General features: G+C 40.6%; 1 protein-coding gene across 1 annotated transcript in view; it reads right to left on the reverse strand.

The window, feature by feature from the left end:
- Positions 1-14,636, reverse strand: part of LOC128643790 (zinc finger matrin-type protein 1) — an 88,266-nt gene that overhangs the window by 25,383 nt on the left and 48,247 nt on the right. Inside the window, exon 2 of the mRNA XM_053696603.1 lies at positions 1,388-1,494. Coding sequence (XP_053552578.1) covers positions 1,388-1,494 — 107 coding nt within the window. The remainder of the gene's footprint in view (positions 1-1,387; positions 1,495-14,636) is intronic.

Raw genomic sequence — 14,636 nt, forward strand, 5'->3', positions numbered from 1 at the left:
AAATATCTTGTTCTTTTTTTGACATTGCAATCTTATCAAAGCATGTGGAACACAGTTGAGCAGGCGGATCAACCTGCACCTCTTCACAATAAACACAGGTATTAGCTTTAATTAAGGAGGGAGTATCCTCCAGCATATCAGAGTCCTCCATAGCTTACGCCTTTAATGCAGACTAGATAAATTAAATGGCACCTTTATACACCAATGGCCAGGGCACTCACCACCTCCTATGACCCGTAACACAGAGAAACCGTTACGCCTCCCGCAATTGCCGATCAGGAAAGAGGAAGTTGATGAGGCCACACACCCAGTCACATGGAGTGCCATGCTGGACCGTCCCTGCACTAAAAAAAAAAAAGGCGCCAAAAGAAAGCCGCGCTGATCTACACCTGACTGTTCACACATTGCTAGAGCCTCATCTCACACATAACGTAGCGTTAAAAACAAAGATATTATGCATAAATCCCCCCCTGTTCAATAATCCCCGTTCCAGGGATACTAACCCATGATTCTATACAGATAAAAGGAGACACTTTGACCCTGTCTTATTGCGTTATCATATGTGTATAAATGAAACGATCTTACCATAATCTATGCCGTGGAACAGGAACACGGCCCTTCAAGTGTGACAGGTTAGTAGCATCGCTCATAACAGACTTGAGAGAATAAAGCAGGCAGCGAAACTAGTCAACGCTGATTGGTTAAGGAGCTGTTACCATGACTCGGGATGGTTTTGCAGAGACGACACTCCCTGCATCTCCGGACTCTTAACTTTCATCCATGCTCTCACTGAGAGGCTGACAGGATTACTTAAAACTCCAGTCCCATTTCGAAGAGTACTACCCTCCATAAGAGACTACCCCCAATCTTCCGACACTTCTCTGCCAACCTCCTGTGATGAAAGGCAAAGAATGACGGGGGATAAGGTGAGTGGGGGAGGTATTTAAGCCTTTGGCTGGGGTGTCTTTGCCTCCTCCTGGTGGCCAGGTTCTTAATTCCCACAAGTGATGAATGAAGCAGTGGACTCTCCTCCCATTAAGATGGAAAAAAAAGCGCAAAAAAAAGTTATAGGAAAAAAGCACCACACGTTTGAAATCCATTTCTTCATGTAGTGTTTTCACTCTTTCAGAAAAATAGCAAAGCTTTTCTTATTGTTAGCAATTAAAAGTGGTATCATATTTTTTCCAAGGATTTATCATTTCTTCTTATACCATATCTCTTTTTACTATTTATATGAAACTCCTAATAGGCTATAAAAATGCTGAACCAGCTATACCATGTCCGTAAAGTAATGAAAAAAATATCAATGCTTTCCTAAATGTTTTTTGGTCAAATAAAGACCAATGTAATCCATAGGCAAAAATGTTTACTACATCACACATCATACCTCATAATGCGAAATCCTTTGAGATTCAAATTGCAGAACAGCACCACAAACTTTACAAAAGGAGTCTGTAAAAAGGTCCTTTTTCGTCTCTTCATCTAAGATCATTTCTGTGTACACAAAAAGAAAAGATATAGAAGAACTAAGCTGTGGCAGATAGGCTGACAAGATAACACAAACTAGATAGCAACAGTATACAAACCTCTTCTGTAATCACAAGACACTAATGTGTCTTCTAGTGAAAGTTATCACTGTTTTAGTGATTACATTTTTCTCTGCACGTGAAGCATAGATATTCTCAGTGCACCAGCATTTTAAATACTGCAGCTGCTCAGAGAGGCTTGTATCATGTCAGCAATTAAATTGAGTCACTGCCAGGCTTTCTGAGCAAGTGCTAGGTTTAAAATCCTTGTTGCACAGAGCATACGTAAATACACATTCGAAAAAGCTTTAGCTTTTATTAGAATTTTTTTTGCAAATACATTTATAATACAAAAATGTTTTTTATTCAAAACTGAAATGCATCCAGTTTTGTCTGGAATGTACCTTTAAGGGTAATTCCACAATTTAAATTGCATTTACAGTTGGTCTTTGCAAAATAAACAACCTGTATTATAGTAAAGTGACTAGAATAGTGAGAAGACCATGTGTTTGATGAATATATAAATATAACAGTTATTGTTAATAAATAAATAAAAAATAAAGTTAGTTCGAAGCAATAAGCACTCACTGGTCTTAGGATGTCTGTGTCAACCAAAAAAACTTTATTCCGTGTGACGTTTCGGGACCAAACACAGTCCCTTCCTCTGACAATCAAATAGTAAACAAAATCAGTCTTTTAAAGGCTCCTAGAACCCTCCCCCTAAAAAGCAGCCAATCAGTGCCGTCCATATTCCACACCCTATCATAGGCAAACACCCATTGTATAATCAACTCACAATGTGACATAATGTGAATTAGTGTATCAAACAAGTAAATGCAACAAACTAAAACAATCATATTTAGCCTAAATGAGGGTCCTAAGTCAAAGCAAAACAGTGGAACTGATCGGTCAGGTCTAGATCACAAGATACCTTAGAACACAGAATTAGAACAAACATAAACAATGACTAGTAGGGGCCGGTCCCTCATTGAACCAATCCGCACACACACAGGTGTGAAGTCAATATGGTACACACGCCCCTCAGACATAGCGCACTATTGTAATATAACAGGAATTTAAGCATAGTGCTAATCATAGCACACAACCCACGGCGATCAAATGCTAAATTCCCCCATCAGGTAATACATGCCAGAAATAAATATTACACAGTGTGAACGCTCAGCCAACAAAAGGCTAAGGGGGCTGGGGGGTGGCCCCGGCTGTCATGTATGAACCAACCAGATTAACAAGTGTAGAGGAGGCGTAAAGCCCATAGATACCTACCCCAACACCACTTGTCATCGTTGGAGGTAGATAGACTCAAAAACACATAGACTAAATAAATAAAGCAACTGACTAAATAAATCAACATCAGAATCACCGCAGCCAGGATACACAAGACAAAAACCATAGTGCAAGGCAATCTCCTACAAAATAACAAAAGTTGCAAGTGCACAAAAAAGGGGAACCAAGGGGCGGTTTCACCCAGCACACCCCCAGAGGCAGAACTTTTTCTTACTTCCTGCGATGAGATTTTTTTAGTGAAAATTTTTCTGCAGGTCATTTTTAAATAAAATTCAATTTTAAATTAGGAAGTTACACTAAGGCACCAGTTCAATTGCAATGTCTTGGTTAACTGAAGAATAAAGCAATTTTTTATGTGTTATAATATAGTGCAGAGGTTAAAAATTGCATTGAAAGTTAGCTGAATACAAAAAAAAAGAAATTTTAAAATGTCTCTTTAAAAATCTGTTTCCTTTTCTTTGGTCTAACATAGAAATGTAGTAATAAAAAGATGCAGTTCTCTTACATTCAGAACAGCTTTGCAGACTGGGAAAGGCTAAGGGGCGGGTTTGAAAAAATCTCTGAGAGCCAGTCAAAAAGCAATGCGCTGCTGCTTTGCAGCGCTACTGCACATTTGACTGCTCACTTCAAACAGCACTGGATGCACTGTGTTAAGGACCCACCAGCTGGTGCCTGTCAAGTATCCAAGCAAAGCAGAACATAAGGGGACATTGTCAAAGACAACTGCTATGTTCCATAACCGAGGATAAGATCATAAACAGATGGATACATATACCACAATGTGACTATCCCAAAAATGAAGGAATTTTAACGAATATTAACTTATTTGTACCACCATCGAAACGGCCACTTGCAACATTGTGCGAACATACAAAGCACTATATCTAAACATATATATCATGCAAGGAAATCTCATCAATAGACAAATCCACATGGTTGGATCAGTACCCGTCCGCTATACAGGAGGGCAACTCAAATCGCTCAAAAATAAACACAAACAACTATCACAAAAACAACCATTAGTAAAAGAACCTATACAATAAAGGGTTCCAAAAATCCTATTAATAAATAGACCCCCCACTGCAGAAAGCAGATATTTACATTAACATTTGTGTTCATACAAGAACCTAGACACAAAGGTCAAGAGAATATGTGTGTGTATATATATATATATATATATATATATATATATATATATATATACACACACATATACATACAGTGCAATAGCCATCCCACTGTCATGACCAGTGGGGTACCTAAAGAAAATTCCTATATCAATTAGAGACAGTCCCCCACCAGCTCCATATGTACCACACTGCTAGTATGCTCTCCCAATACATCCTCAGAAGTGAACACGCAAATAAGGCCATGCAAAACAGACCAAGACCCGATCAGCCAATGAATCCAAGCCCCAGGACCCTAAAGACAAAAGCAAATACAAAAATGAATAAAATAAACATAGGTTAAAATAACATATACAAACATATGTTAATCAATTTGTGTGAATTACATTAAAAACAACACATCACGGACAGATCAAAATGATCATGAAAGAGAACCATTGAAAAATTGAAAAACAGGTAACATCAAAAATTAGTACAAATATATCTTCAGCTTATAATCAACTCATGTAATAGACTTGATTATGGTCAGATACAAAGTCCCAGGAGGAATGAGTGGTGAGATCACAAAAACAAGTGAATCATAGACTCTCATAAGGCAGTCAGGGAGATACAGAAGTATACCCTAACGGTAGATATAAATTATGTGGCTCCTAGGGACCCAAGCGGGACGCCCCCCTTGGGCTCCACCAATTAGAATGGATAATGGATCCTCATCTTCCCGTAGCTATCCTACGGGTAGGTGCTATAGATAGCACTGCCAGCCAGTGTGTACATTCAGACCCCTTGGGCTCAAAGTTCCCAGCTCGTAAATCAATCTTGATTCCTTCTGTAGTAAAAGCTTTGCCCTGTTGCCGCCTCTCCCCAGGGTTGGTACATGATCTATTATTGTAAATCTGAGCTCATTCACCGAATGTCCTGCCTCCAATTCTTAGAGCTGCCCATCAATTGAAAGGTAATGTGGTATCAGCCTCAATTAGCTTCCATTTGTCGACACTCAGGTGTAAAAGTAGTTACAACTGTCAGTTGGTTAATGGTGTTAGAAGGTGTCTCATTATCCAGTCCCGTGGGTTGAGTAGCCTTATCTTTTATCTCCAAAAGTTGTTTCCTTTTGTAACCCCTTTCCGAAAATCGCAGTGTCATTTCATTAAGTTATTGTTGGCACATGTCTCTGTTGGTGTTGTTCCTAATGACCCTCTGATACTGTGCCTTGGGGATATTGTGAATCAGAGATGGTTGATGGCAGCTCCGAACGTGAAGCAATGAATTACAGTCTGTGGCTTTTCAAAATAGGGTTGTCCCTAAGCCTTCTTCCGTCTTAAACACCCTCACATCAAGGTAATCGACAGTGTTGATGTTAGCTGTATGTGTGAAGCAAATAGTGCTATCCATTGAGTTCAAATCCTCAATCCACTTCAATAGACTCTCTTCAATGTACCGACAAAAGTATTTAATTTGTGCAGTCCGAAAAACATTCATCCTTGTAGTTTCGTATTCTGCCATAAACAGATTGGCCAGCGATGGGGCCACATTCGACCCCATCACTGTGCCTGAAATCTGTAGGTAAAAGCTCTTATCAAAGAGAATTTTTTTTTCTGTCAGACATATAGTGAGTATAGATGTAAGCACCTCCTCCGATATATACAGCTTGTCGCATGGTATTGGCAACCGCTGCAATTCCGGCTGTATGTGGGGTAACCGTATACAAGCTTGATACATCGAGGGTTACCAGCAAGTCAGATCGATCAATGTTATCAAGTTTTGTAATCCGTGTAATAAAATCATTAGAGTCTTGTACGTACGACTTCATAGTCTTCACCAATGGTTGTAAATAAAAGTCCACAAATTGTGCAAGGGGCTGTAACAACGAACCCCTCATGGAGACAATAGGTTGCCAGCCAATCAGTATGGGTATCAGACTCCAAGATTCCAGTCTTGTCTTGTTCAAATGTTCGTATTTCAGTTTTTACTTCCTGCAAGAGACGACCCACCTCTCTGATGACCAATAGCATAAAATCAAATGAACATTTATTTAATATTTTGCACCAATTGATACAAAAATCGTTATTGGAACATCCTATAGTGGGAACATTTCTCACCTTGAAGCCTCTGGGTATCATTCTTTTTTTATGATAATCCGAAAGTTATGTCCCATGCAGGTTCAGGTCTATCTCTCGGTTTTAATTTGGCCAGTGTATTATACAGAGACTGATGTGATTACTCCACTTGTTGTTCCTCCACAGAGCCAAAGCGGATATTATCTGCATCCTCCTCAGTAAACATAAAGATATCTTCATATTTATCCTCAATATTGGCTCCACTGGGGACGTTCGTGGCTTCCAAATCAATGGTTACTCTGTTTGTCATATTGTCTGTCTCCAGGGTGTGAAAAAAAGAGAAGTGTCCAGGTGACGGGACAACCCCTGTGCGGGTGAACTGCACAAAAAAATTATGTATACAATAGGAAGTGTGTATGCACTGCCACTATCTGTAAGCAACTGCCAGGGTGCTCTAAGTAATGTAAAGTTTGAAGCAATAAGCACTCACTGGTCTTAGGATGTCTGTGTCAACCAAAAAAAAAAAAAACTATTCCGTGTGACATTTCGGGACCAAACACAGTCCCTTCCCCTGACAATCAAATAGTAAACAAAATCAGTCTTTTAAAGGCTCCTAGAACCCTCCCCCTAAAATGCAGCCAATCAGGGCCGTCCATATTCTACACCCTATCATAGGCAAACACCCATTGGATAATCAACTCACAATGTGACATAATGTGAATTAGTGTATCAAACAAGTAAATGCAACAAACTAAAACAATCATGTTTAGCTTAAATGAGGGTCCTAAGTCAAAGCAAACAGAAGAACTGATCGCTCAGGGCTAGATCGCAAGAGACCTTAAAACACAGAATTAGAACAAACATAAACAATGACTAGTAGGGGCCAGTCCCTTCTTGAACCAATCCACACCATATTGACGTCACACCTGTGTGTGTGCGGATTGGTTCAAGGAGGGACCGGCCCCTACTAGTCATTGTTTATGTTTGTTCTAATTCTGTGTTTTAAGGTATCTTGCGATCTTATGCTTACCCGATAAATTTCTTTCTTTTGCGATGTACCGAGTCCACGGATTCATCCTCACTTGTGGGATATTGTCCTTCCTAACAGGAAGTAGCAAAGAGAACACCACAGCAGAGCTGTCTATATAGCTCCCCCCTTAACTCCACCCCCCAGTCATTCGACCGAAGGCCAAGGAAGAAAAGGAGAAACTATAAGGTGCAGAGGTGACTGAAGTTTTCAATAAAAAATACTGTCTGTCTTGATAGACAGGGCGGGCCGTGGACTTGGTACATCGCAAAAGAAAGAAATTTATCAGGTAAGCATAAATTTTGTTTTCTTTTGCATGATGTACCGAGTCCACGGATTCATCCTTACTTGTGGGATACCAATACCAAAGCTTTAGGACACGGATGAAGGGAGGGAACAAGTCATATCACCTAAACGGAAGGCACCACTGCTTGCAAAACCTTTCTCCCAAAAATAGCCTCCGAAGAAGCAAAAGTATCAAATTTGTAAAATTTTTAAAAGGTATGGAGCGAAGACCAAGTCAGAGCCTTATAAATCTGTTCAACAGAAGCATCATTTTTAAAAGCCCATGTGGAAGCTACTGCTCTAGTAGAATGAGCTGTAATCCTTTCAGGAGGCTGCTGTCCAGCAGTCTCATAAGCCAAACGGATGATGCTTTTCAGCCAAAAGGAAAGAGAAGTCGCCGTAGCCTTATGACCCCTACGCTTTCCAGAATAGACAACAAACAAAGAAGATGTTTGACGAAAATCCTTGGTTGCCTGTAAATAGAATTTCAAAGCATGAACCACGTTCAAGTTGTGCAACAGACGTTCCTTCTTACAAGAAGGATTAGGACACAGAGAAGGAACAACAATCTTCTGATTGATATTCCTGTCAGTAACAACCTTAGGTAGGAACCCAGGCCTGGTACGCAAAAACACCTTATCAGCATGGAACACAAGATAAGGTGAGTCACATTGTAATGCAGATAGTTCAGAAACTCTTCTAGCTGAATAAATAGCAACTAGGAATAAAACTTTCCAAGATAAAAGCTTAATATCCATGGAATGCATGGGTTCAAACGGAACCCCCTGAAGAACTCTCAGAACTAAATTTAAACTCCATGGCGGAGCAACAGATTTAAACACAGGCTTAATTCTAGCTAAAGCCTGACAAAAAGAACGTCTGGGACATCTGCCAGACGCTTGTGCAACAGGACAGAGCAGATATCTGTCCTTTTAGGGAACTAGCTGACAATCCTTTCTCCAATCCCTCTTGGAGAAAAGACAAAATCCTAGGAATCCTGATTTTACTCCAGGAGTAGCCTTTGGATTCGCACCAAAAAAGATATTTACGCCATATCTTATGATAGATTTTCCTGGTAACAGGCTTTCAAGCCTGAATCAAGGTATCTATGACCGACTCAGAGAAACCCCGCTTTGATAAAATCAAGCGTTCAATCTCCACGCAGTCAGTTGCAGAGAAATTAGATTTGGATGCTGGAATGGACCTTGAATGAGAAGGTCCCGTCTCAGTGGCAGAGTCCATGGTGGCAGAGATGACATGTCCACCAGGTCTGCATACCAAGTCCTGCGTGGCCACGCAGGAGCTATCAAGATCACCGAAGCTCTCTCCTGTTTGATTCTGGCAATCAAACGAGGAAGGAGAGGAAAAAGGTGGAAACACATAAGCCAGGTTGAACGACCAGGGTACTGCTAGAGCATCTATCAGTACTGCCTGAGGATCCCTTGACCTGGATCCGTAACGAGGAAGTTTGGCGTTCTGACGAGACGCAATCAGATCCAATTCTGGTGTGCCCCATAGCCGAACCAGGTGAGCAAACACCTCCGGATGGAGTTCCAACTCCCCCGGATGAAAAGTCTGACGACTTAGAAAATCCGCCTCCCAGTTCTCTACTCCTGGGATATAGATTGCTGACAGATGGCAAGAGTGATCCTCTGCCCATCGAATTATCCTTGAGACTTCTGTCATCGCCAAGGAACTCTTTGTTCCGCCCTGATGATTGATATAAGCTACAGTCGTGATGTTGTCCGACTGTAACCTGATGAATCCGGCCGAAGCCAGCTGAGGCCATGCCTGGAGAGTATTGAATATCGCTCTTAATTCCAGAATATTTATCGGTAGGAGGGCCTCCTACCGAGTCCACAAACCCTGAGCTTTCAGGGAATTCCAGACTGCACCCCAGCCCAGAAGGCTGGCGTCTGTCGTCACTATAACCCAATCTGGCCTGCGGAAACACATTCCCTGGGACAGATGATCCTGTGACAACCACCAAAGAAGAGAGTCTCTGGTCTCTTGATCCAGATTTATCTGAGGAGATAAATCCGCATAATCCCCATTCCACTGATTGAGAATGCATAGTTGCAGTGGTCTGAGATGCAAGCGAGCAAACGGAACTATGTCCATGGCCGCTACCATTAGCCCGATTACCTCCATACACTGAGCCACTGACGGCCGAGGAATGGAATGAAGAGCTCGGCAGGTGGACAAAATCTTTGATTTCCTGACCTCCGTCAGAAATATTTTCATTTCCACCGAGTCTATCAGAGTCCCTAGAAAGGAAACCCTTGTGAGGGGGGAAAGAGAACTCTTTTTTACGTTCACCTTCCACCCGTGAGATCTTAGAAAAGCCAACACTAAGTCCGCCTTAGAACCGCCAGAAGGGACCCTAGCACCTTTGTGAAGATTTGTGGCGCTGTGGCCAACCCGAAGGGAAGAGCCACAAACTGATAATGCTTGTCCAGAAAGCAAACCTGAGAAACTGGTTATGATCTTTGTGGATAGGAATGTGTAGATATGCATCCTTTAAGTCCACGGTAGTCATATATTGACCCTCCTGGATCAATGGTAAGATAGTCCGAATGGTCTCCATCTTGAAGGATGGGACTCTTAGGAATTGGTTCAGGATCTTGAGATCTAGAATTGGTCTGAAAGTTCCCTCTTTCTTGGGAACCACAAACTGATTGGAGTAGAACCCCTGTCCCTGCTCTGCTTTTGGGACTGGGCAGATCACTCCCATGGTAAAAAGGTCTTCTACACAGCGTAAGAACGCCTCTCTTTTTGTCGGGTTTACAGACAATTGAGAAAGATGGAACCTCCCCCTTGGAGGGGAATCCTTGAAATCTAGACGGTATCCCTGGGTTACAATTTCTACTGCCCAGGAATCCTGAACGTCTCTTGCCCAGGCCTGAGTAAAGAGAGAAAGTCTGCCCCCTACTAGATCCGGTCCCGGATCGGGGGCTACCCCTTCATGCTGACAGTGGCAGCAGCAGGCTTTTTGGCCTGTTTACCCTTGTTCCAAGACAGATTAGGTCTCCAGGTTGGCTTGGGTTGAGCAAAGTTCCCCTCTTGCTTTGCAGCAGGGGAAGAGGAATTGGGACCACTCTTGAAGTTTCGAAAGGAACGAAAATGATTTTGTTTGGTCCTTGACTTATCCTGAGGGAGGGTATGACCCTTCCCACCAGTAATGTCTGAAATGATCCCGAATAGGGTGTTACCTTTGAAAGGGATGGACAAAAGCTTAGATTTAGATGATACATCAGCTGACCAGGACTTAAGCCATAATGCTCTTCGCGCTAAAATGGCAAAACCTGAATTCTTTGCCGCTAACTTAGCAAGATGAAAAGCAGCGTTTGTAATAAAAGAATTTGCCAACTTAAGGGCCTTAATTCTGTCCAAAATTTCATCTAGTGGGGTCTCCATCTGAAGAGCCTCTTCTAGAGCCTCAAACCAAAAAGCAGCTGCAGTGGTTACCGGAACAATGCACGCTATAGGTTGAAGAAGAAAACCCTGATGAACAAAAATTTTCTTTAGGAGACCCTCTAACTTTTTATCCATAGGATCAATGAAAGCACAACTGTCTTCAATAGGTATAGTTAGCCAGAGTACAAATAGCTCCCTCCACCTTAGGGACCGTCTGCCATGAGTCCTTTATGATGTCAGAAATGGGGAACATTTTCTTAAAAACAGGAGGGGGAGCGAACGGAATACCTGGTCTATCCCACTCCTTAATAACAATGTCCGAAATCCTCTTAGGGACCGGAAAAACATCAGTGTAAACAGGAACCTCTAAATATTTGTCCATCTTACACAATTTCTCTGGAACGACAATAGGGTCACAATCATCCAGAGTCGCTAAAACCTCCCTGAGCAATAAACGGAGGTGTTCTAGCTTAAATTTAAATGCCATCATATCTGAATCTGTCTGAGGGAACATCTTTCCTGAATCAGAAATCTCTCCCTCAGACAGCAAATCCCTCACCCCTATCTCAGAACATTGTGAGGGAATATCGGATACGGCTACTAAAGCGTCAGAAGGCTCAGCATTTGTTCTTAACCCAGAGCTACTGTGCTTCCCTTGCAACCCTGGCAGTTTACATAAAACCTCTGTGAGGGTAGTATTCATAACTGAAGCCAAATCTTGCAAGGTGAAAGAATTAGACGCACTAGAAGTACTTTGCGTCGCTTGTGCGGGCGTAACTGGTTAAGACACTTGAGGAGAAAAAGATGGTGAAACCTGATTTCCTTCTGTCTGAGAATCATTTAATGCCAAATTCTTAGAAGTCAAAATATGCTGTTTGCAATTTATAGACACATCAGTACAATTGGGACACATTCTTAGAGGGGGTTCCACAATGGCTTCTAAACAAATTGAACAATGAGTGTCCTCAGTGTCAGACATGTTTAACAGGCTAGTAATTAAGCAAGCAAGCTTGGAAAACACTTTATTTAATGAAAAAAAAACACAATTTGCAAAAACGGTACTGTACCTTTAAGAGAAAAAAAGGCATACACAAACTGCAAAACAGGTTAAAATTGCTTCAAAAATTCCGAAATTTTAACAGTGTACCCACTAAGCTTTAGAAGGATTGCACCACAAGTAAAAAAGCAACAGATCCCCAAATGAAAAAACCGGATTGATAATTGTCTAGGAAATGATAATATGGGGTTTAAAGCTTCAATTAGTCCCTCAGAAGACTATCAGGACCTCAGGAGAAATTGCTTGCTGCTTGTAAATGCTAGGCCCCGCCCACCTCACTCGATGTTGCTGGGGCCTACACAAAACTAACAAACCCTGCCTGAAAGCCATGTGGGTTATAAACAACCCCAAAGAACCCTCAAGCAAATGTCCCATAAAACTGAAAATGTTACTCCCAGACACAAAAACGTTTGTCCCAAATTCACATAACAAACTGAGTGCCAACAAAAAATTAACCCTTTATGCAAGCTAGTAAAAACCTCTGATAACACTAGGATTACTGCTTACCCTTACCCTAATGGGGACACTGTCAGCCTTTCTGAGTTAACACAGTCTCTGCAGAAAATATGACTGAACATACCTCATTGCTGTATAGCAAGAAACCGTTCCTCACACTGAAGTTTTCCTATACTCCTCAGCTTCTGTGGGAACAGCAGTGGACCTTAGTTACAAATGCTAAGATCATCCTCCTCTAGGCAGAAATCTTCATCTATGTCCTGCCTGAGAGTAAATAGTACAACACCGGTACCATTTAAAAATAAACTCTTGATTGAAGAGAAAATAAAAACTAACAGTTTAACACCTCTTCTCTTTACCCTTCCAGCTTAGAGCCAGCAAAAAGAATGACTGGGGGGTGGAGTGAAGGGGGGAGCTATATAGACAGCTTTGCTGTGGTGTTCTCTTTGCTACTTTCTGTTAGGAAGGACAATATCCCACAAGTAAGGATGAATCCGTGGACTCGGTACATCATGCAAAAGAAATACCAGTACTATCAATTCTCTGTACTTTTAGATACCAAACTGTTAGGTTATCCGGCTAAAATATAAACTTCCATATAAACCCGTGTAGAAGAGCAATCATTTTATAATATATATTTCAAAAACACACATCCATATATGTGCACATCAAATCTCAGCAGATAAGACAAGAATGAGCCAGTGAAACAAGCACTTGATTTAATGGGCAGATACTGTGTCTATATTGAGATCGCCATGTATATGACATTGAGCTACAGCAATACAGCTAACCACAACAATAATTACAAGTGCATCAATGTCACCTACCTGTGACATTAATGTGCTGGTGAAATAACTTATGGCAATTGTAATATCAAGGGTACAGTCACTTTAACACTACCACATTGTGAAGACTGTGGTATTGCCATTGCTTGGAATATACAGTGGTGGAACAGCATATGAATAATGCACTGACTTGTATACTATGTGTATGTTTAAGGAATTGAACTAGAATTGCTCCACATTAACTACAATTTCCATATTTTCTTGGAAGTGGACAGGAAACTCCAAAAATATATTTCATGGTTTAGATAGAACATACAATTTTAAACATTTCCAATTTACTTCTATTATCAAATTTGCTTCATTCCCTTGTTATCCGTTGCTGAATTAACATCATTGCACTACTAGCCAACCACAAGAGACAAATGTGTGCAGGCACCAATCAGCAGCTAGATCTCACTAGTGTAGGATATGTGCATATTCTTTTTCAACAAGAGATACCAAGATATCACATTTGAAAATAGAAGTGAATTTAAGAGTGTCTTAAAATTACATGTTCTATGTGAATCATGCAAGTTTAATTTTGACTTTCCTATCCCTTTAAATAATGGAAACCTATGCACCTGCAACAAGAGTAAGAAAACAATATATATTTTTTATATTAAATGTTAAATAAAATAAATAATTCACACGTTTTCTGTGTTTGATGCAGAGCATAGAACTGCGCAGTGCCAGGTGTGTCATGCATTAAGCCCAGTACAGCTAGTGCATATCATTATTTGTCTCAAGAGCTATTAAATATCCCAGATGAGGTTTAGCCTTTTTAAAACAGCCTGTTCCTTTGAGGCTGGTGGTTTACTTCTCCTGGGAGAATGAATTGACTGAGCTGTGTGTTTGTTTAAAAGCAAACTTATCCGTATACTGCGTATGAGTAAAGAAGTTAATATCCAATTCTTAAATGAATTATTGTCAGATATATTGATACACACACACACACACACAAACAGTGACACTAAAAAGGGGAATGCTAGTGAATTAGAGCATCTTTTATTACTGCTCAAATGCTCACTGGTAAATGGGCAGCACCTGAATGCTAGTTTAACTGTGCAATAAGCATTTGTGCAATAATAAATGGCTCAAACAAATCATTTACATTAGAATGTCCTTAAGGGCCCAATTATCTAAAGTTTTCTGGGCTTGTGAGAGTTTCACCAGTACTATGACGCCGCTGTCCTAATTCTACAGAGGCCGTTTTTACATTGAGAACAGCGTGCCTTGCAAAGGGCGCTACCTTGTTTTAAGTATATGAAGGCGATGCATACGGTACATAAGGGATCACAAAAAATAAATAAAAATGGTATCAAATGAATAAATAAAACGGTGCAATAAAAATATGCATTGTTTAATTGCATTAAAAAAATTGTAACAAAACTGTTCTGCAAAAAACATGGACAAATTAAAAATCGTATTGAAATTACAAAGGATAAAAAATATTTAGACGCACAGCAAAAATTGTAATAAAACTACAAATGCAAAAAATATTTATAAATGTTTATAATACGAAATTTTAAGCATATTGTAGTCCTTGTAAAATGTGTTT

This window comes from Bombina bombina, unplaced genomic scaffold, assembly GCF_027579735.1.
Source record: "Bombina bombina isolate aBomBom1 unplaced genomic scaffold, aBomBom1.pri scaffold_459, whole genome shotgun sequence".
Lineage (NCBI taxonomy): Eukaryota > Metazoa > Chordata > Amphibia > Anura > Bombinatoridae > Bombina > Bombina bombina.